The 22,809-nt window shown below is 41.9% G+C and overlaps 1 protein-coding gene across 2 annotated transcripts in view; it reads left to right on the top strand.

Annotated features, from left to right (window-relative positions):
- MCU (mitochondrial calcium uniporter) overlaps positions 1-22,809 on the top strand; it is a 147,911-nt gene that overhangs the window by 114,110 nt on the left and 10,992 nt on the right. For both annotated transcript variants that reach the window (XM_039482186.1, XM_039482187.1), the window contains exons 2-4: positions 4,159-4,228; positions 17,122-17,292; positions 20,100-20,204. In XM_039482186.1, the coding sequence (XP_039338120.1) occupies positions 4,159-4,228; positions 17,122-17,292; positions 20,100-20,204 (346 nt within the window). The remainder of the gene's footprint in view (positions 1-4,158; positions 4,229-17,121; positions 17,293-20,099; positions 20,205-22,809) is intronic.

The raw sequence follows: 22,809 nt of genomic DNA, 5'->3' as shown, positions 1-22,809 counted from the left end.
AAACTGGATATGGAAGAAAAATGGCTGGTACTGTTGAAAAGACTAATTGGCTCAAATCTGATTTCAGGCCAGTACAGATTTGACAGGGTTCCTTCATAGGTTGCTGGCATGAACACTGCAGTATGCATTCACTACTATGTTGAAGTTTTTAAAATATTTTGCATCATAAATAATACAATCTCTCATTGGTTTAAACCTTTTTTACATTCTTCTCTTCCTTAGAAAATATGTGTTGTCCTTTCACATTGTGATTCAAGAGTTCTAATCACCTGGTCTGAAGCTTGGCTCTCAAATGTGGCTAGATTAGTTTGCAACTGGGAAACTTTCAAGATTGTCAGTGAGCATATTTTTATCTGTTATAATGTCAGTTTAAAAGAAACTCATGTTTCTTTGTCATTTAATCTTGGTCCCTGGTTTAAATCAAGTTCCGGACATAAGTAACCAAAAATCATTACCATCAGGATACTTATGCTAGCCTAGGTGAAATAGTTGATAGCGGTTTCCATCCAGTTTGTAGTGGGCCGTTTTCCACAACACACAAACCACAGTCTCAATTAACATCCATGTTGGTAGTCATGGACTTCCTCACCAATGACGCTTTTCTGTGTATCCCCCATGCTGTAGCACCGGTGGAAGCATTAAGAGTAGACAAGATGCTGGCATTTTTATCACTGTATCATATAACTCTGCTCAGAGAAGGCCTCAAAACAGTTGGTAATTAAAGATTCAGGTAACCAGTCTGCACTACCACTTCCTCCACTGCTTGAATGGGTGGAGCTGCTAAGCAGCACTGGGTATGTATCCATAGCATTTTGGACTCAGCAGTAGAGAGCCTCTCAGCATCAATCAGCAAACTTTGGTGTAAGGAGGCTCACACTAGTGCTTTTAAAAATAGCTGTATAGACAGTGCCTTGAAGTCATGGCTTGGGCTGGAGGTTGGAGTCTGAAGCCCACCCATAGGCTTCAAAGCCTGAGCCACAACTTTCTATCTATATAGCTATTTTTAGAGCATAGCATGAGTCCTCCTAGCCCAAGTATGTTGACTCAGGCTAAAAGGCTCGTTCCTGTTCAGTCAAAAATGTTGTGTAATATACCCACTGAGATGTGAAACAATAAACCTATTCTGGACAAGACAGAGAGGTCAAGGATTGAATGGACATGAAAAGCGAATTCATAGTTCTAGTCTCTCCTCATATTAAATGTACAATAAATGTGTGCCTCAGTTTGATCTTGGATATAATTCTTGTGTATCACTTTACTAAAACTAGAGAGTTTGGATATGAACTAAGTGTCCTCAAATGATTGTGAGACGTGATCAGTGAAGCATGAAATGAACTGCTCTTTTGGTCCAGAATTTCATTTTTCTGCCATGTTTCCCTGTAAACCTGTTGAATAGTACGCTTTGGGGTCGAATGGGATGTCTGTTGACAATGCCTCATTATACTGAGGCCCAGTTCTGAATCTTGGGATGAATGTAAGTGATATGTGATTTTAACCTGGATGTTGATAAACTGAAGAGGGTTCGGAGAAGAGTTATGAGAATGACTAAAGGATTAGAAAACGTGTCTTTAGTGATAGACTCAGAATGAAGAAGAGGTTGAGATGATTTGATTATAAATATCTACATAGGGAACACACATTTAATAATGGTCTCTTTAATCTAACAGAGAAAGGTATAACATCGTCCAATGGCCAGAAGCTGAAGCCAGACAAATTCAGACTGGAAATAAGGTGTCAGTTACTCTCATGGCTAAAAACCAACCATTGAAACAACTTACCAAGATTCTTGTTAGAATCTGTCACTGACATTTTAAATCAAGATTGGATATTTTCCCAAAAGATACGCTCTAGGAATTATTTTGGGGAAATTCTCTGGCATGTGTTACACAAGAGGTCACAATGGATTATCACAGTTGTCCCTTCTAGCCTTGGAATCTATGAATCTATAAAGTGAAGTGAGAACCAAATTCTTTCCATAGGGTTACTGAAAACCTTGTTTTAAAACTAAACTGATTCTGTATGATTCAGAAATTACAAAGCCTGCACTTCCTAAATATGTGTAGGTACAAAATAGATCTGGTGCCTTGTCATCTGTGTTGTGTGAAAATGAGTGCTGGACCATGTTAGAGTAATGGTCAATGGTTAAACCTTGCCTTACAACAGCCATTCGGCACATACACAGCATAATTTCTTTTCCCTCTTCCTTTGTTTTGAAGAATATTTTGCATTAAAGTAGGAAAGTTTCTAGAGTTAGTCTGCACCTGCTGCATACTCGCCTCCTAAGCTTAAAATCCTCCACAACTACCACTTTTGACATTGTTTTGAGGGATAGTTGGCTTCATGTCATCACATCATACCAGGGCAATGTGTGTGATTTTAAAGAAAGAACACTTGAATGATTATGATAATTATGTGGTAGTGATAAAACAGGCCTTAAAGGATTTTTGGGACTGTTTGAACAGCTGTCAACTTAGGACTGTCCTGCAAAAATCAGGTAGTATGGTAATTCTGTATCTGATGTTTCTGCATACAGATTGTGGCTTCAGATGGGGGGAAAGGGTTAGAAGTGTTAAGTTTAAAGGGTTTGGTGTTCTGCCTTGAAATAGGGTGAAACAAAAATGAAATATCGAGCAATGTCAGAACTGTCTTCAGAACATTTAATTTTTTAAAAAATCACAACTTTACTATCTGTGCATACCTGATTGCTGTTGGACTTTGTGTAGATTTAGATGCATTAAGCATGAAGTTAGTGATTTCAACTGCATTCAAAAGGGTCTTAGTTTCTCTTAAACTAGGGACACTCGTATGTCATATTTACAGTCTTGTGTGTTTACATATGAACTGCACAGCTTTTGACAATTGGAATTTCCAGTGCAAATGCTAACACAGCCTTCGCTGTGTAACAGAAGTGCAAAGAGAGGGGAACACCACCATTTTCCAGGACATCTGGAGTGGTGACAGTTTGTTTCAAAGTAAATTGAACCATGTTTATAACTTAGTGGGCTGATTTTGCTTGGTAGCTCAAACAGTGGACATTCAATATTCCTCTTGGGATCTCACAGTCAGATTAAATATCCAGATCTTCATTCCTAACCATCTTTTGCTTTTAGTCAGACTTGCTATTTTCAAATGTTAAAGGGACACTGCAATTTTAAATTTGGCCCAAAATGTAGACTTTTTTTGTAAAAGAGAGATTTTTCCAGCCCAGTAGAATTCATTTATTTTAAATTCAGACAGACTTTTAAAATGACCGTTTCTCTTTTGTTCACCATCCAAACACAGTTCTGAGATGTTCAAAATGCAACTGACCCCAAGCTAAAGTGAAACTGGCTTGCATTGATTTGCATTTTCAAAGCTGAGAAAATAATGTAAATACAATACAAGCTTCATTGGATTTTTAGAATTTTCAATGTTCTCAGCAGGCGGGCATCTCACAATTTTTAGGCTAGGAGATATTAGGGTCCGGATTCAATTTGTGCAACTGCTTTCAAAAGAAAAAGGGAAATTAAATTGCTGAGAAAGCAATTTTTATTCCACTGACATTCCCCTAACCAGGGTGGATTTGATTTAAATCACTAGTCAGGAATACTAATAATAAAAATGACCTTTTCCTCTGTTTTTGTTGATTTATATACCGAAAGGACAAAATGATCTAACCTATAATTCTTCATAACTCTTTCTATTCACCTATTATGTTGCAGTTCCTTCTGTCTTTCCTAACTGATATCTACTTATACTGCTCTTTACCTTATGTTTTTTTCTTGCTTTCTCTACCTGTGACTCTCTCAAATTTAATGTTCAAAAATTCAGTTTTAAGCTAAAGTGGCTGTTACACCAAAAAACATTGATTTCTAAGCTGCCCTTTTAAAGTTTTCTCTAACTACACTATTTAGTGGGCAGAAACCATGAGAAGTGAACATGGCTGAAGGGGTATATCCCTTCTGGATGACAGATGGCAACAAAAGATGCTGCTCTTAACAGATGCTCCTGACTTGCTGTCATCCCTGTGGTAGATAGGAGGATATGTCTAGATAAACGTCATTAGAATGTGTAGAGAGAGGGTAGGAGGTGGCAATGGGGTGAGAGTCTGAGAGACTGTCATAACCCAGCATTTGCCCTTTATTAACCATTCCATTTTGCTGTGTTTGGATTTTCTAGGTGCACCAGAGGCTTTCTCCATGGCAGAGCTTGAGAGTGGTGCATTGCAGTACAGTAGTGCCCTCTGATGGTGAGTTTTGGCAAAGAATTTTAGTCTTGTTTCTGAATGACTTTCCAACTCAAAAAGCAACAGAGTCCTATGGCACCTTATAGTCTAACAGAAGTATTGGAGCATAAGCTTTCATGGGTGAATACCCACTTCGTCAGAGGTCTGTCGAAGTGGGTAGGTCTGATGAAGTGGGTATTCACTCACGAAAGCTTATGCTCCAATACTTACGTTAGTCTATAAGGTGCCACAGGCTCTGTCACTTTTTACAGATCCAGATTAACCCGGCTACCCCTCTAATACTTTCCAACTCAGATCACCCAGTGTGATTGTTTTTTCCTGTGATGTCATCCAGTTTTTCTCCAGGGACTGGGGTGGGGGTGGAGACGAAGTGGCAATGCTAAGACAACAGCAGTATGAAATACAGTTCATAGTGGCTTGCGTAAAATAAAAAAAAAATTGGGCTGCCCCTATATCTTTTGCTGAAGGTTGGATAAATGCATGCACATAATCCTTCTAGGGCAGCTGCTCCTTTTCTTTCTCTGAGTTTTCCCTAGTTCTGCTTCACCACGGTAGCACCCTCCCTCTGGGAAGGAAGGAGAAAGATAGAAGGATTTTTTGTTTATCATCAGTTTCATTTCCTGACTTGAGAAGAGAGTGGCCATTTGCTTCAGAAAGGCTTGATTAAATGTTCATGCTCAGAAACCATGCATCACGTCCATAGTCCACTTCATTTGCTTATGAGAACAAGGAGTCTTAAAGGTCACTCTCATCATCTTACAGAATGCCATGTAGCTGTGCCACTAAACCAATCCCTGGCTTTCTTTTGCAAAATAGCTGCTGAGCCCCAAGTATAGCACAATTTTACTTTTACTCTTCCTATATCTTTCCTCTTCCTCCCACCAAACAAGCCGTAGCTTTTCATACCAGCTCCCTCCAGAGCCAGTCTGTGCTGCTTTTGAAATAGCTGAAGGCGGACACCAGTCCAGCAAAGCATCTCCTTGTCTCACTCCACCTGTGTACTTCTAGGTCAATGGAGTCTGGGAAAGTTGTGGAGGCAATGCAAAGGATCAGCCATGTTTTACCCCAAAATAGTAATGAAATGATAGTTCCAAGAGATCAGAATTTTCAAACTGGCATTAAAAACTTCCATGATACAAACTGCAAATGAAGGCACACCTTATAAATGTTATGTTATGTTAAGCAGGCCACCAATCCAGAACAAAAACATTGTCTCAATCTTTCACAAGCATATTTAGATTTATTGTTATGCAAGTCTGTACAGGGCAGTAGTTCTCAAACTTTTGTGCTGATGACCCCTTTCACATAACAAGCCTCTGAGTGCGACTCCCCACCCATAAATCTAAAACACTTTTAGATATATTTAATGCCATTATAAATACTGGAGACAAAGCAGGGTTTGGGATAGAGGCTGACAGCTCCTAATCCTCCATGTAATAACCTCGTGACTCCCCCCTCCCCCGAGTTTGAGAATCCCTGGATAGGGTATGTGTGTGTTACATTATTTTTACATTTGTGTGCAGTGGAAGAAGTAATTGCCACACCCAGGAGTGTCTGAAATCTCCCACAACACAGCCATGCAGTTTCAAGCTAAAAGAAGCATTACTATGTATTCCTGCCACCCGCCAAAAATCATAAGTGGATCAGAATTCAAAAGGGTCATTGCCAAAGTTCCTTGTGCTAGATCTCTAGTTATATGTACATTTGAAGAAAAATCTTTGGAGAGCACTTTTGTAGTCTTGTATCCCAGAATAGGTCTGCAGATTAGTGAAAACATACAGTATAACAAGTGCTCAAATTGCAAATATTTCCTGCTGAGAGAATGAATAGCCCAAAAGTTTTGTATAGATCTGGGATCTTAATTAAATTGGTGGATAAACTAAATATAAGATAAACCAGTCACAGTTTGATGAAAGTGTCATTTCCAAAGAACTATAGTTAACCTTTCTAATATCCACTTATACAAAACTAGCTTTAAGAAAGGAAGAATATAATTGTCCAGCAAAAATTCATGCTAAGTAGTCTTCTGCTAGAACTATATGCTATACCCAGTATTTTTATGTGACAAATATTTAATAAACAGTGAACATACTTAAAGTGCAGTTGTACCAACTACTTACTCAATCTTTGCTTTTATCATTTATTCGTTACTAAAGCAGTTTCCTCCTTTCTTTACAGTCAAAGGACTCAGATACTGAGCTTTTCAATAATGTCACCGTGTAACATAAGGCAAGGGAATCTGTTGCTAAAGAAGGTGATCTCTAGTGAAATGAAGGTCCCAGTGCACCAAACTCATGCTACAAAATGAAAACAGAAGACTTCTACTTCTATGTCTGCTTTATGGCTACATATCTCAAGATAACTGTAGACGGTGCTTGTGCAGGATGACCCAGTGTGCTAGTGAGAGTTGCTGCTTTTCATATGCAAACTTAAACATTGAGTGTAGCCAGTGAATACATATAGAATAAGACTAGCGTTTACAAGCTAAATTTAGGAACCAGATATAACAATACGTGTTAAATGAACCAGGGAGGGTGAACAAAAGGAAGGACAGGTGCAATTTTGATAAGATTATGCAATTATCTAGGCTAGTTTGTGTATGACTTAATGAATTCTGAATCATTTAGTCTTTCTCACAGAGTACTTTGGTATTTCACTTTATTCCTTCAAGTAATTTTGTTAAATGTTCAACCCTAAGTATGAATTTGACATGCTTTTTAATGTTTTTTAATGTTAATGTTGAATACACTTCCCACGGTAATACTGACCACATTTTCTTAAAAAACAAAAGAACACACCACACTGCATTTTTTAAGCTTACATTTGCAAAGTTAAAATTTCAGACAGAGTGCAAGGATGAAGTTCAGTCTCCCACCCCTAACTCTAGCTGCTGAACTGGAGTTTTTCCAAAAACCTTGGTGTTTTTCATTAAGTGACCAGTTTACAATTAAAAAAAAAAAAGTAGGAAAATTGTGTACGTGAAATAGTATATGCATGACATTACTTTTAAATGCATGATAAAAGTTAGAATATTGGTTTAAAATTAATCCAGAGTGACATGCTAAAATAAACATTTTGTAGTCAATGATTACATATGCCTCCCAATCCTATAGGTCACATACCACACAGGGTATACCACAAAGGACTAGGTCTGACAAAGATAGCCAACCAGTATGCAGTATCTCATTATACAACTACCTCTTTGACTTTTTCCCATATCAATTACCTGAGGCCTGATGTTTCTATTTCTTGGAATCTGTTGGGTTGGAAGTATTGAGGTCCTCAGTTTCATTCTTACCTGAGGCTTTTTCCCCCAGTAGTAAAGGTTTGACAAGGCCTGACCTTCACTGGAAGATAGGAGGATAGGAGGATCAGCCATGATCCAGCTGAATTATGGGCCTTTTCCAGCTGTAAATAAGGTTTGAGAATTTTTTTTTAAGTTCATTGTATAAGGTGTTGTGAAGAAGACACAGTCCAGTCTGATTGAACTAGTCATCCTAAGGAAATGTTTCTGTGGCTTCATCTACACTTGAATTTTTTTGGAAATCTTATACTGGTGCTAGCAATTGAGGGTACTGCTAGTATAGACTTGTTTGCAGCATTTTTATTACTGTCATCTAGATCTGCTTTGAGCAGATGGTGATGAAAATGCCAATGGTCAGTTTACAGACTTCCACCAGTGCTAGAGACAATGGATCTGCACTTGTCCTAGTGCAACTGTGGAAGATTATCAGAAAATTGCTAGTGTAGAGACAGCTTGAAACAGCATCCCCTCATTCTTTCCAGTAATGTGATCTATGTGATCAGACTAGCATTTAAAATCCAACATTTTTTACATTGTACTAGAGCCTAGCACATATTTGCCCATGGTCTCCAGGCTTGTATATAATTTGTATAAGATTTTATATTATGTTGTGTGCATACCAGCCACAGGATCAATTCATATTTTGAAAAAACATAATATTAATATGTTAATATTTGGGGGGGGGAATGAACTATTTAACTTCATCTAGTTTGTCACAGAATTCCTTCTGAGCTCATTTCTCCACAGTAGAAAAATCATAAATTTACCTGACACTAACCGATATCCTGTAGATATATTGGCAATACAGTAATGTGAAAGAGGTGGCAAACATTGACATCCATTATCAAAATTGTAAGTAACCTAAAAATAGTTGCTAGCATGGGATTAGAAATGCCCTTTAACTGTTCAAACAAGCACAATTTTTTCAGATGAATCTGATATGATTGCTTTTTACTTTCTAGTCTACATTTTCAAAAGTGACTAGTGATTTTTGGATCCCTGAGTTTAAACATCTTAAAGCACTTCAAAAGTATAAGGGAATGTAATAAAGAAATCTTTGTGTGTGTTTCATCCTGTTGCAGTGTCTGGAAGTGTAAAGCAGTTAAATATCAATACCACCTGTAATGCTTTTGAAATCAATATGTTATTCTTTAGGAGTCTTTAATTGTAGATATCACTGTAGAGGTCTCATGTCCTAGCAACACATGCCAAGAGTGCACGGCTTTTGGTGGGCAAAAAGTAAAAATGACATTCATTATGGAATTCAGGCCAGATTATGAGTCATTGTAAAGGGCTAATTCAACTCTGGCTCTGTCTTGTTCAGACTACATTACATTTCTTCTGTTTTGTCCATTAAGTTTTAAAACTCAACTTGTATCAGTTCTAGAAAATTGCCATCAGCTTTTTGCACTTTTCCAGTGTGGTTTGTTTTTTTTAATTAGTGTCTCCTAATCAGGGGCGGCTCCAGGCACCAGCGCTCCAAGCGCGTGCCTGGGGCGGCAAGCCACGGGGGGCACTCTGCCGGTCACCGCAAGGACAGCAGGCAGGCTCCCTTCGGCGGTTTGCCTGCAGAGGGTCCGCTGGTCCCGCGGCTTTGGGAGGTCCACCGAAGCTGTGGGACCAGTGGACCCTCCATGCTTGGGGCGGCAAAATGTCTAGAGCCGCCCCAGCTCCTAATACCAATTTACATTCTTGAAAGAGAGGGTAGGCATAGTGTTTGCAGTTGAGATAGTTTTAATAAATTGATCTCATTGGTCCCCCACACCCTTTCAGGAAAAAAAAACCCCATTAATGTAGACACTGGGACCTCAAAAAGTCAGGGAGGATTTCTGTAAGGAGTATTCTTTCCCAGCACTGTGGTCAGGCCTAAGACATGTGTGACCAGGGCATCATCTGAAATTAAAATATTTCCAGTCTCTGATGTAACACTTTGTGCTATCAGCGTGGAGTATAACAGAAAATGTGAGTGTGAATTATGTCTCAGTAGAAAAGTCAATAAGAAGCATCATATATTGGATAACTTAAGAGGTCTCTGATAAGCTACTAATTTACATTTGGCTATCTCCCAAAGGTGAAAGCAATTTTTTTTTTTGGCTTGGAAAAATAATCTAGGTCTTCTGCCATGATTATGTGAGAGCCCAGGAAGGTCGTTAATAATAATTTGCTGAAAAACACTCTGAATGTTTTGAGGCATAAACTTTAACCAATATATAAGTTCTTTACCATATACATTTCTACAGACAATTAGTTTTTCCCGCTCTCTCTCTCTAAGTGCAATGGTTTAGAAAAGAAAATTATGTATCCCTTCCTTTCAGTGAAGTGCAACTTTTGATGCAGGAGAATATGGATACCCCGACACTTTAGGAAGTTATATTTATTCTAGTCAGGACTATTTTACTGCTGCATAAGGGTACGTCTACACTACGGGATTATTCCGATTTTACATAAACCGGTTTAGCAAAACAGATTGTATAAAATCGAGTGCGCGCGGCCACACTAAACATATTAAATCGGTGGTGTGCGTCCACGGTCCGAGGCTAGCGTCGATTTCTGGATCGTTGCACGGTGGGTAGCTATCCCGTAGCTATCCCATAGTTCCCGCAGCCTCCCCCGCCCCTTTGAGTTTCCGGGTTGAGATCCCAGTGCCTGATGGGGGCAAAAATCATTGTCGCGGGTGGTTCTGGGTACAGCCTCACCCCTCCCTCCCTGAAAGCAGCAGACAACCGTTTCGCGCCTTTTTTGCTTGGTGAACTGTGCAGACGCCATAACACAGCAAGCATGGACCCTGCTCAGCTCAATACTGCAATCGTGGATGTTTTAAACACCTCGCGCACTCTCGTGCAGTATATGGTGAACCAGGACCTTCAAACCGAGGCGAGGAGGAGGCGGATACGGCAGCGCGGCGATGACAGTGATGAGGACGTAGACACAGAATTCTCTCAAACCGCGGGCCCCTGCAGTTTGGAGATCCTGATAGTAATGGGGCAGATTCTATCCATTGAACGCCGATTTTGGGCCCGGGAAACAAGCACGGACTGGTGGGACCGCATTGTGTTGCAGGTGTGGGACGATTCCCAGTGGCTGCGAAACTTTCGCATGCGTAAGGGCACTTTCATGGAACTTTGTGACTTGCTTGCCCCTGCCCTGAAATGCCATAATACCAAGATGAGAGCAGCCCTCACAGTAGAGAAGCGAGTGGCGATAGCCCTGTGGAAGCTTGCAATGCCAGACAGCTACCGGTCAGTCGGGAATCAATTTGGATTTGGAAAATCTACTGTGGGGGCTGCTGTGATGCAAGTAGCCAAAGCAATCACTAAGCTGCTGCTACGAAAGGTTGTGACTCTGGGAAACGTGCAGGCCATATTGGATGGCTTTGCTGCACTGGGATTCCCTAACTGTGGGGGGGCGATAGATGGAACCCATATCCCTATCTTGGTGGAGCACCAGGGCACCCAGTACATAAACCGGAAGGGGTACTTTTCAATGGTGCTGCAAGCACTGGTGGATCACAAGGGACGTTTCACCAACATCCACGTGGGATGGCCAGGGAGGGTTCATGACGCTCGCGTATTCAGAAGCACTACTCTGTTTAAACGGCTGCAGCAAGGGAATTACTTCCCAGACCAGAAAATAACAGTTGGGGATATTGAAATGCCTGTTGTTATCTTGGGGGACCCAGCCTACCCCTTGATGCCATGGCTCATGAAGCCATACACAGGCAGCCTGGACAGTAGTCAGGAGTTGTTCAACTACAGGCTGAGCAAGTGCAGAATGGTGGTGGAATGTGCATCTGGCCGTTTAAAGGTGCGCTGGCGCACATTACTGACTCGCTCAGACCTCAGCCAAACCAATGTCCCCTATGTTATTGCTGCTTGCTGTATTCTCCACAATCTCTGTGAGAGTAAGGGGGAGACCTTTATGGCGGGGTGGGAGGCTGAGGCAAATCACCTGGCCGCTGATTACGCGCAGCCAGACACCAGGGAGATTAGAAGAGCACACCTGGAAGCGGTGCACATCAGAGAAGCTTTGAAAACGAGCTTCATCAATGGCCAGGGTACAGTGTGACTGCTGTGTTTGTTGATGAACACCCACCCCCCTTGATTGACCTTGCTTGATTGACCTTGATTCCCTGTAAGCAATTCACCCTCCCCCTTCGAGTACAGCTTACTTATGCAAATAAAGGCACTATATTTTAAAAATCATGATTTATTTATTAATTCATTATAAAAAGAGGGAGAGAAGTAAGGGTGTGGTTTGGGAGGAGGATAGGAGGGATGGAGAAGGGCAGTAAAAAAATTTCACAGTAACGGACAGCCTTCTGGTTGGGCTGTCCACGGTGGTGGAGTGGGTGGGTGCACGGAGCCTCCCCCCACGCGTTCTTACACGTCTGGGTGAAGAGGATGTGGAACATGGTGAGGGTTGAGGGTGGTTATACAGGGGCTGCAGCAGCACTCTGTGATCCTGCTGTCATTCCTGAAGCTCCACCAGACACCAGAGCATGTCAGTTTGATCACGCAGCAGCCCCAGAGTTGCATCCCGCCACCGCTGATTTTCCTGCCGGTCTTCCTGCCACCACCTCTCATCTCGGGTGTCTCTCCTGTCCTCACGTTCACTGGCATCTTTCCTGTAATTTGATACCACGTCCTTCCACTCATTCAGATGAGCTCTTTCCTTGCGTGTAACTTCCATAATATCCGAGAACATTTCATCTTGCGCCTTCTTTTTCCTCCCCCTTATCTGGGCTAGCCTTTGGGATGGAGTAGGGAGGCTTGAAAAATTTGCAGCTGCATGAGGGAGAGAAGTATTTAAAAAGATACATTTTACAGAACAATGGTTATACTCTTTCACAGTGAACAGCACTATTCACCTTACATAGCACATGTGATTTCCCTACAAGGTCGCATTTTTCATCTTAATACTGAGTGCCTGCAGCTCTGGGGTTAGAGATCTCACAGACACAGGTCCGGGCATCAGAATTCAGCTTGCATGCGGCCATGGTAAGCCACTGTCTTTCGGCTTCTGCAGTGATTTACCCCTCCCCCTAACGCATGGCTAATACCATGCTAGCTCCCTGCTAATCAACACCCTTTCCCCCGCTCCCCACTGCCTGTCTGGTAGCTTGGGGAAGATCCCCACTGACCAAACACGAAAAAGATCATTGGCATTTCACTCCTCCCCTCCCCCCGCTTGGCTACGTGCAGGAAAGGGTTTTCTTTTAAGGTGCTGCAGTCCACGAACCCAGTAGGAAAATGGCCATCCCCCTTACTTAAATTCCTGATTTTCAACCAGGTTACCCTGAACGATATCACTTTGCTGAGGATAACACAGCGAGATAAAGAATGGATGCTTCTTGAATGCCAGCAATCACCGGGACCATACGCAGCTATACTTTGCCATGCAATGATACCTGATTACTTGCTACATGCATGGCGTGGTAAAGTGTCCTACCATGGTGGACGGAACAAGGCTGCCTTGCCCAGAAACCTTCTGCAAAGGCTTCTGGAGTACCTCCAGGAGCGCTTCATGGAGATGTCCCTGGAGGATTTCGCTCAATCCCCAGACATGTTAACAAACTTTTCTAATTAACTATACTGTCAGCGAATGCATCCCAAATCCTCAGGGCAAATCAATCATTAAAAAACGCTTGCTTAAAAAACAATCTTTGATATTTGCAACGATACACTCACCAGAGGTCCCTTCCATGGCTTCATTGTCTGGGGTAGTGGGTTGGGAGGGTAATTCCGTCAGGGTGAGAAAAAGCTCCTGGCTGTTGGGGCTCACGGAGTGCTGTGTGCTCTCTGCAAGGTCGTCCTCCTCACCTTCTTCATCGTCATCTTCCCCGTCCGCATAATCCTCAGCCATGGCAGAGATTACAACCCCCACCTCAGAATCCACAGACAGGGGTGGGGTACTTGTGGCGCAGCCCCCTAAAATAGCATGCAGCTCAGCGTAGAAGCGGCATGTTTTTGGCCCTGCCCTGGACCTTCCGTTTACTTCTTTGGTTTTCTGGTAGGCTTGTCTGAGCTCCTTGACTTTCACTCTGCACTGCAGTGAGTCCCTGGTGTGGCCTTTATCCATCATAGACCTTGCAATTCTTTCAAATACTTTTTCATTTCGTCTTTTTGAATGCAGTTCTGTTAGCACTGAATCCTCTCCCCAGATAGCGATCAGATCCAGTACCTCCCGTGCAGTCCATGCTGGGGTTCTTTTTCGATTCTCAGGAGACTGCATTGTTACCTGTGCAGATGAGCTGTGCGTGGTCACCTGTGCTGATGAGCTCTCCACGCTGGGGAAGCAGGAAATGAATTTCAAAACTTCGCGGGGCTTTTCCTGTTTATCTGGCCAGTGCATCAGAGTTCAGAATGCTGTCCAGAGCGGTCACAGTGGTGCACTGTGGGATACCGCCCGGAGGCCAATACCGTCGATTTGCGGCCACACTAACCCTAATCCGATATGTTAATCCCGATATTAGCGCTACTCCTCTCGTCGGGGAGGAGTACAGAAACCGATTTAAAGAGCCATTAAAATCGATATAAGGGGCCTCTTAGTGTGGACGGGTGTGGCGTTAAATCGGTTTAACGCTCCTAAAACCGGTTTAAACGCGTAGTGTAGACCAGGCCAGAGTAACGAGTTTACTTTGAAGAACTGACACTCTGCATATAGATTACATAATCAACAACCACTTGCATTTTTTCATCAGACCACATAAAATAAAACACAGTATTGAACCTGTAATGGTATAAATTGAGTGTTTTAAAATTCAAGTTGTAGATCTCCAAGTACCCTGATGAGGTTCACTGTAAGTCAGAGAGCTGAATAAAAAGTAGCAAAATAAATGTTACTATAGAAATCCGAGCAGTTTAATGCAGGCTCTGATCCATAGACAGATCTCAAACCATTGGGAGTTATAAATGGAGGCTCTCAATTGCTTATTGGAATAGAAAGACACAAACTCTGCTTCTCTCAAAGAAGAGCTTCAGCAAAGGCCAAGGAATTTAGCCACATGACCTGTTAGCTTGGATAAGTAAACTTACGTTCTCTAGAGCATGAACTAGCATTAAAGAGAAGGAAAGGTGGTGTGTTCTTACAGTAGTTCTATGAATCCAGCCTGAGAACCAGATCATGCAACTTCAGTGGAGAGTTTGTGGTATTGTTAAATTATGGTTGACATTTTGCTAAAATGTCAGGACTAAAATCATTTTTCTGAATTCCTGAAACAGTTTTGTTACCTTACAAATCAGCCCTTGCTTTGTGCAATGTGTTTAAAAAAAAACAAAAAAAAACCCAATATATTTTTCAGGGATAATACTATTATCCCGGGTTTTTCATCTCTGGAATTTTATATGTTGCATTATTTTGTTTCTCCTAAGATTTTATGTCAAATGATATAAATCAAAATGGTATACAGGTCTGAGTTATTCTCTGTAACCTAGTGCTTCACTCTTTTGGCAGATGAATATTCATTTAATCAAGTTTTTGTAATATTCTGGTTGAGTATTTTGATTTGTTTCCCAGAGGCAGCATTCAATTACAGCTACTAGTTCCTTAATATTTTGGGGGCTCTTTTTGACTTTGTACTATCACCGCAGGTGAGCACACCTTGTCATTGTACTGAATTACAATGTATGGACCTGCACTTTAGATGCAGAGTTTCCTCAAACACACATGATAACTATGAAACTGAGGTTATATATAACTTTGTTATGGAATTTAAACATGCCTTATAGGTGCTTCTGGTTGCCATACTGTCCCCTTGGCTTAAGTCTTTATTACCCTTCTTAAAGATGCAGCTTAGCATTAGAAGCTGCAATTCTTGCATATGTAGTTCTGTTTGCCCCTTTACCTAGGTGCGATTCATTGCATTCACTCACAGGTATTCGTTTGTCTTGAATCTAGATTGTTGCTGTGCAGACTTAGTTCCATGGCTTCCTTTCGTATTTTAATTCCACACATGCTAATGCAACATTAACCTTCCATTGTATGCAGTTTTCTGCTCCACTTACTTATGATATACTGTTCAGTTTGTATGGGTTTTTTTGGCATGTCTCCTACTGATATTTCTAAAGGAGTATGGTCCCAGTTTCAGTCCTAATAGTTTGAAAGGATGAGTAATACAGGCAGGATGATCATTTTGCAGCAAGCCTGTGAACAGTAGTGCAAGGCATGTCCGCAGCACAACTGTCTGTATACTGATCTGCACATAGAAATTGCATCAACTTAACTACATCCCTTTCTAAATAGCTTCACTTAAATCAGTGCATCTCTCCCTTGTGTAGACACTGCTAAATCAGTTTTGATTTTAGCAGTCCTTAAACTGATTTAAGAACAGTAACACCAATTTAATTAAATTTATTTCGAAAATGATTTTGTTAAATAAGTGCAGGTTTTTTTGCAGGCCTGAGATACTGATAAACTAATGTTGGACTAGATAGAGTGTACTATAGGTGCCTGGATTTTATCTTCAGACATGGTAAATACTATGCAATCAACAAAAGATAACATTTTCATTTTTTCCTAACATAAAAATTCAAAGAACATAAAGTTTTGCATATTTTTAAAGATATATAGTGCTAACCTTCTGTATTCCCATACTTTGTTAGTCAGCAACTGTTACTTGGAAAACTTGACCAACTAATAATGGGTAGGTAGGCAGCTTTATTTTATCCCTCTCTAATTTCATCTGCTCATTTTAGAGTGTAAGCTGTTGGAGCAGGGACTGTCTTTTTATATGTGGACAGCCCCTAGCACAATGTGGATGCTGTGATCATGCAAATAATAAAATAACTTGTTTAACTTACGTTTGGGACGAGGAATTATATGATTTGCACAGAAATCCTCATGCACCTGTGTGAAAATGCACCTCAGAACACTTAAGAAATTGAGAATTCCTTTATCTCTAGCTTAGCCTATGGAATAATTGTCAGTGTAAGTGTTGTCTTTTCTCCCCTTCCCTTTTCTATGTATGAGTGATATAGCATTAGACAGAATACCTTCTAGCTTATAAAACTGATGGAATACTGTCTCTGTGATTTCAGAATTCTGACTGTCCTCTTATTGGTCCTACTTAAGGGTGATTTATTCATTCAACACAAATAGGGAAAAATTTAATTAATCAGAGTAAAAACATAATTTATCTAAAGTATGTCCTTTTGCTGGGTCTCCTAGGGTATGATCTGTCTTTATTTCAGAGATTACAATCTGAAAGACCATCTTTTTTTGTCTTGCAAAGTACCAAATGTTTGGTGCTTAGATTAAGAACATTTTTTTATCACTGCTGCTATTTATTACCATGCACTTTTGTCCAATAGCTACACTTTCATCGTATCTCTAAGAATCACACTCCACTTTAAGACTTTCCAACAAAGCACCAGAAAGTTAATAGATGTTGTGAACTTGTGGGGAGGGAGAACTTCAGATATCCTTCAACACGAAGATTGATAAGGCTGTCTGTATAGTAATAAATAATTAAAAAATTGGAGCATCCCTGCCATGTCTTCATGGGACAGATACAAGATTGTTACACAAGGTATTTTTTTCCTTATACTGCATATTTGGAAATGGTCTGTCTTGAGTCTAATATTCTTTTCTCTAGATGTGACAGTTGTTTACCAAAATGGATTACCTGTGATTTCTGTGAATCTTCCATCCCGGCGCGAGCGTTGCCAGTTCACGCTTAAACCTATCTCAGACTCTGTTGGAGTGTTCTTACAACAGCTGCAGGCAGAGGACCGGGGAATTGACCGGGTCGCAATCTACTCCCCAGGTACGGTTATTTATGCAAACAAATGGACTACCCAAATCACCTTATTCCATTCAACTATAGCACCTTTTCAGACTTCAAACTTTTTTAAAAGTAATGTCTTGAACATGTTTACCTGTGGAAGTGCAGCCTCCAACATAGGTAATATTCTATTAGTTCTCTGAGTGCATGCTAATATATTTCATGGACAGGCTTGACCGTGATGTGGAGGGAGAGGGGACATTTCTAACACCAAGCTTCACCTTTGAAACTTCTTCTTGCTATAGCTATAGTTTCCTTCTTACCTTCGCATCTCACTCTCAAAAAAGTGATTCATAATGAAAATTACGTGGAGCAGGAGCACGCTGGCCCTTGCTTCGGCATTAGTTACTGTAACTGTGTGAATGTAACAGCTCAAACAACCTCATTTTTAGAAGTTGCATAGGTATTTGGGAGTTTAATGATTGAGGATGTCAAAGTGGCAAAGAGGAGTTTCACATTAATACCTCTGAATGAGAATCCTTTTAGCAAAAAAGATAAATCCATGTACCATGGGGCAGTTTAAAAAACTAACGTGAAAATAGAAATATAAACATCTATTATTTAACTTGTTTTCCCTCTTCCTGCCTATCAGATTCAAATATCTAGAAAGGTGTTGATATTTTCTCACTGTGAAAATTAGGACTTTTTTTGTAAATCCATGCTTACTAGTGGCACCAGCATCCAAGTATGAGAGACCACCCATGGAGACGTTCTATTGAAAGAAGTCTGAGAAGAATCACTTTTTTTCCTTGCTATGCTCTTCACAAAATTAAATCATTCCAGGAAGAGTAGAAAGGGTCTGCTGCTGTTCAGTATTTTTTTCTTTAAATATATTTTTAAACCCTACAATCTAAAGTATTCGATCAATTGAAATTCTGTTTAACAAACAAATGGTTTTGCTTTATAGAGATGCTCCCTCATGAACTTGTGTAGATAGCCTGTGCCCTGCCTCCAAACAAGTTTTATTAATCACGCAAAGTACAGTTGCTCAGCTAAGCTGCCTTATGGCCACTGTAAGTCCTGGTAGTGGTTACCCTAATGTCTAGACTGAAGGCATGGCAGGAGCGTACTAAAAAAACCTGATTATTTAAAGAAGCTGCTAGTGACACAACTGGAGCCCTCTAATCAATTTGCAAGGAGGAGGAGTGTTCATAGAGCAAAGTACACTCAAGTACTGTGCTTAGATCACCTATGGTGTATGTACCACCACAGCTTTAAAACAGTTGTTCTTCTTCTAGTGATTGCTCATATCCATTCCAAGTAGATATGTGCGTGCTGTGTGCATTATCGTTGTAAGGTTTTTCCCCTAGCGGTACCCATCTGGTTGGCAGTGGAGACCCCTGGAGTAGCGCTTTCGTGGCATGTATATAGATGCCTTCTTACCACCAGTGACAGTCATTGGAGCAGCTCTCATTCTTGCATTTGCAAGTGCTTCCCTACTGGTTGTCTTTCTTGTTTATCTGTAAACAGTTTATATGTAGCTTAGTTGTAGTTTAATATAAGTTAGTTAGGTTTACGTTGGGGGTCACCCCCACAATAACCCCTTCCCCATGACTGGGGCATGCTTCGGTCTCAGGGCTTCAAGTGGTGTGGGTCATTTCTTAAGCCTATGTCCAAAGGGGGACCACACAATTCCTATCTTAAGTGCCTGGGTGAAAGTTGACAGGTACAAAATCTGCAGGGGCAGGCATCCCTCCTCCCATCCCCCCGCCATGAGCTGGAGGGTCTGGAAGACCCTGTGCCACCAAAGGGGTCATCCTCTTCCTCCCCTGATGAGGCAGTGGTGGGGACATGCACCACATTGCCTGCCATGGACATTAGGGCCCATCAGGAGTCACCTACTTGGAACTGACATGAGCAATCACTTGAAGAAAAAATGATTACCTACCTTTCGTAACGGTTCTTTGAGATGTGTTGCTCATGTCCATTCCAAGACCCACCCACCTCCCCTCTGTTGGAATATCTGGCAAGAAGGAACTGAAGAGGTGGCAGGTCAGCAGAGACCTATATATACAGCCATGAAGGTGCCACTCCAGGGGGCTCCACAACTGACTCAACGGGTACCATTAGGGGAAAAACCTTCCGACGATCGCGCGCACACCTACTTGGAATGGACACAAACAACACATCTTGAAGAACAACAGTTATGAAAGGTAGGTAACCGTTTTTTACTGTGTGGTCACAGACTGATGACACATAGAATTAGATATATTTCTAGAAAGTCTTTGATAGGAAATCCAAAAAGAAGGAACCCTCTGGGTTTGAGGTGTCAAAGCTGTTGTTGCTTCTTACATAGAGGGTGGAAGTAATCATATTTTACACCAGCATGATTAGTAGAACCCCTCGCGGATAAATTTGTATCTGCATCCAGTCTGCAAACATAGTCCACAGATATAAAGCACATATCCGCAGATTTGCAGTGCTCAAATGATTAGATACAGGGCATCCAATGTCTGTACTATTGCAGAACATGGTAGCATGTTAGACAGCAAGACATGACTGGCTCCTGAAAGTCCTAGTTACTAGACCACACAAGCTACTGAAGGATTACTTTCTTCTATAAACGATTCAGAAACCGACTCAGTCCTTGCCAAGTCAGGAATATAAACCGGGAGATCTTGAATGGTATGGCAGAGTACTGGCTACTAGGAAATCATTAGAGTTCCTGAATACTTTCTTAGTCCAGAAATTGTATAAGTAACAATGTCAGCTTCTTCTTTAACTGCAGTAACACAGGTGAATATTTTCTTCCTAATTCTTAATCAGTCCATCTGTGATTTGTCTTTCAGATGGTACACGAGTAGCCTCTTCAACTGGCATAGACCTCCTCCTGCTGGATGACTTCAAACTGATCATCAATGACTTAACATACCATGTTCGACCACCAAAGAGAGGTAAAACTAATTTGTTGCATCTGAAAAATAATTTCAAAAATGTTTTAGTAGCAAATTCTGCACTTAGTTATTTAAGGAGCTACTTCAGTCTCACAAACTAATTGACATTTTAAAGGTGAAGGACACTTGTGTAAAAACAGGTTATTTCTAAAGTGAATCTTCCTATTATGTAATCATCCACTTGAAGACCTAACTTCAATGTTTGTATAACTATATATACCGTCAAACATTTATAAACAAACATCCATCCTGTTCTCAAGCAACACCCCTGCTAATAGAAGAATAAATGAAGAAAACTAGTGGAATTGTTTTAGCATTTTTTAACTTTTAATATGGGGAGTTAAGCTCTTCAGTTTAGACCCAAAATGTGACCTCTATTAAAACTACTGTCATCTGGTTTGGAAGAACCCTTCACATACAAATCCTTTCCACCATTCTGAGGCACTTAAGTAGTGGAGATTTGTTTTCTGAATGTGGCAACTACAGTGTTCCCAACTACCTATGTGGCCAGTAGAGGTAGCAAAATCTCACCAGCAAACTCTGTTACCAAAGCTGTGTTGACAGCTGAATGATGCTAACCCTCAGTGAAATAAACTAAGCAGAATGTATAAAGGGTTGCAAACAGGGGCAGCACCAGCCACTTGGTGTGGGGGTTGAGCTGGGCTAGTCAGAAAACTGGGGGGGAGGGGCTGTGCTATACATCTTGTGGGCACACATACAGGAGCATGGAGGCTTCCCTGTCCCCACTCAGGGCCAGGGAGGAGCATGAAGGCTCTGGCCCCTTGCTGCCTCTTGCTGCAGTTTGAGATTCAGCCCCGCACACCTCACACCGCCTGCTGCCCCGTAGCACAGTTCAGCGGTGCTAGTAAGCCTGCTGCTAGGAGCCCTCGGACAACTATGGCGGCGGGACCGGACCCTTCCCAGCTCCCCCTTGCCCCTGTTGGTGATTCCCCTATCCCCCTCTGTGATCCCTCTCCCTTATGCATGCTCGTCCCTGTCTCTCGCTCCCTGCATGCTGTTTGTTATTTCCATGCCTCCACCCCTTCCCCATGCTCGATATGCCACCCTTACTTCTCTGCTGCTGCTGGTGGCGGCGCTGCCTTCAGAACTGGGTGGCAAGAGAGCGGTGGCTGCTGATTCAGCACCCAGCTTTGAAGGCAGCACTGCCACCAGCAGGAGCACAGAACTGCAGAAGTACTGGTGGCAGTGCCATAACATGCCACCCTTAATTCTGCATAACATTTGACCTTGGCACTGGGGTAGCTACCAGGGGGCTAAGGCAAATGTTGGGGGTAGCTATAGCTCTTGCTAGCCCCTCTAGCACTGATCCTGGGTGCAAACCCCTAAATGAAGAGAGGAGGGAAATCAATGTTTTTCAAGATGAGACAATAGCAAAATATATTACATCTCATTAAGTAGAGTTGGCATTAGCCTCCTGTGCCATGAATAGGACTCACCTGAGGATTTGGGAGGGTTAGCAAGAAGAATTTTGAAGCATCCCCAAAAGCAACAAAAACTTTATATATAGAAGAAGAGGAAAGAAATGGCCATCTTCCAGTATCCTCGTTCTCCTCTCTTCTCCAGCATCCTGTTGCAGGTTTAGTGGAGCCACGGCTACTTGTGTTGATCTGTGTCCTGCAGCCAACACTTAAAAAAAAAAAAATTGTTGTTGTTGCAAGGATCAATTTCCAAATAAGATAGGGGCTTGAGGGCTGCTTGGCTCTCAGACAATAGATACTTTTTTGTGCGTTCTGGTCAATTCGTATATATTTTGTTACATAACATTAATTAGTCCCAACACCACTAGACCCGATGGCCTTTTAGATTGTGTGGCTGCTGCTTTTGTCCAGAAGCTACTTGACAAAAGGAGTCAGATCATCTGTAGGGAGATGGTGATGGGGCCATCACCAATTCCCTCTCTGCTATCAGTAGTAATCTGAACAACACTGCCTATTAGACCAGTGAATTTGACCTGGGATCTTCCCCATCAAGGAATTGACTGTAGGTTTTATGGGGTCCAAAGGCCAAGTTAAGGGGCTACAGTAGGGACCATGAATTATCTGATCTTTAGGAAATGTCAGTGACAGGAAAAAGGGGAAAACAGAAACTCAGATTAGCCCTAACACTTCCAGGTTCCAAAAACTGGTGATCTGGTCAGGATATCGTGTACAGCCATGCTCTTTGGGACATTACAGCAAATTATACTGAGAAAGTACTGATGTATTACTTAATCTCCTCTGTACATTTCCCAAAGCTCTAGCTGTACCACTTAAAAATCTGGGGCTCCGTGAGCTCTTTCAGGGGTGCTGCAGGGCTCCGTGGCTGAAACCCGGAGCCCCACGCCCCAGGGCCTGCCATGGCACTGAAGCTGGCAGCAGTGCAGGGCTGAAGCTGCCTCCCTGCCCCCATGAAGCCAGCAAACCTCCCCTCCCCCAAGCTGGGAGTGGTGCAAGGCTGAAGCTGGGAGCCCCAGTGCCCCCCTCCCCACACTCCTGCTAAAGCTGGGATCTGCACTGGGAGCTTCTCCCTCCCTCCCTGCCTGTACACAGCCCTTAGCTACCTCCTCTGCCCAGACATAGCCCCTAGCTATCCCCTCCCTGCACCC

Source organism: Mauremys reevesii, linkage group 7, assembly GCF_016161935.1.
Source record: "Mauremys reevesii isolate NIE-2019 linkage group 7, ASM1616193v1, whole genome shotgun sequence".
NCBI classification, from domain to species: Eukaryota; Metazoa; Chordata; order Testudines; family Geoemydidae; genus Mauremys; species Mauremys reevesii.
This window is presented reverse-complemented; position numbering and strand designations above follow the sequence as displayed.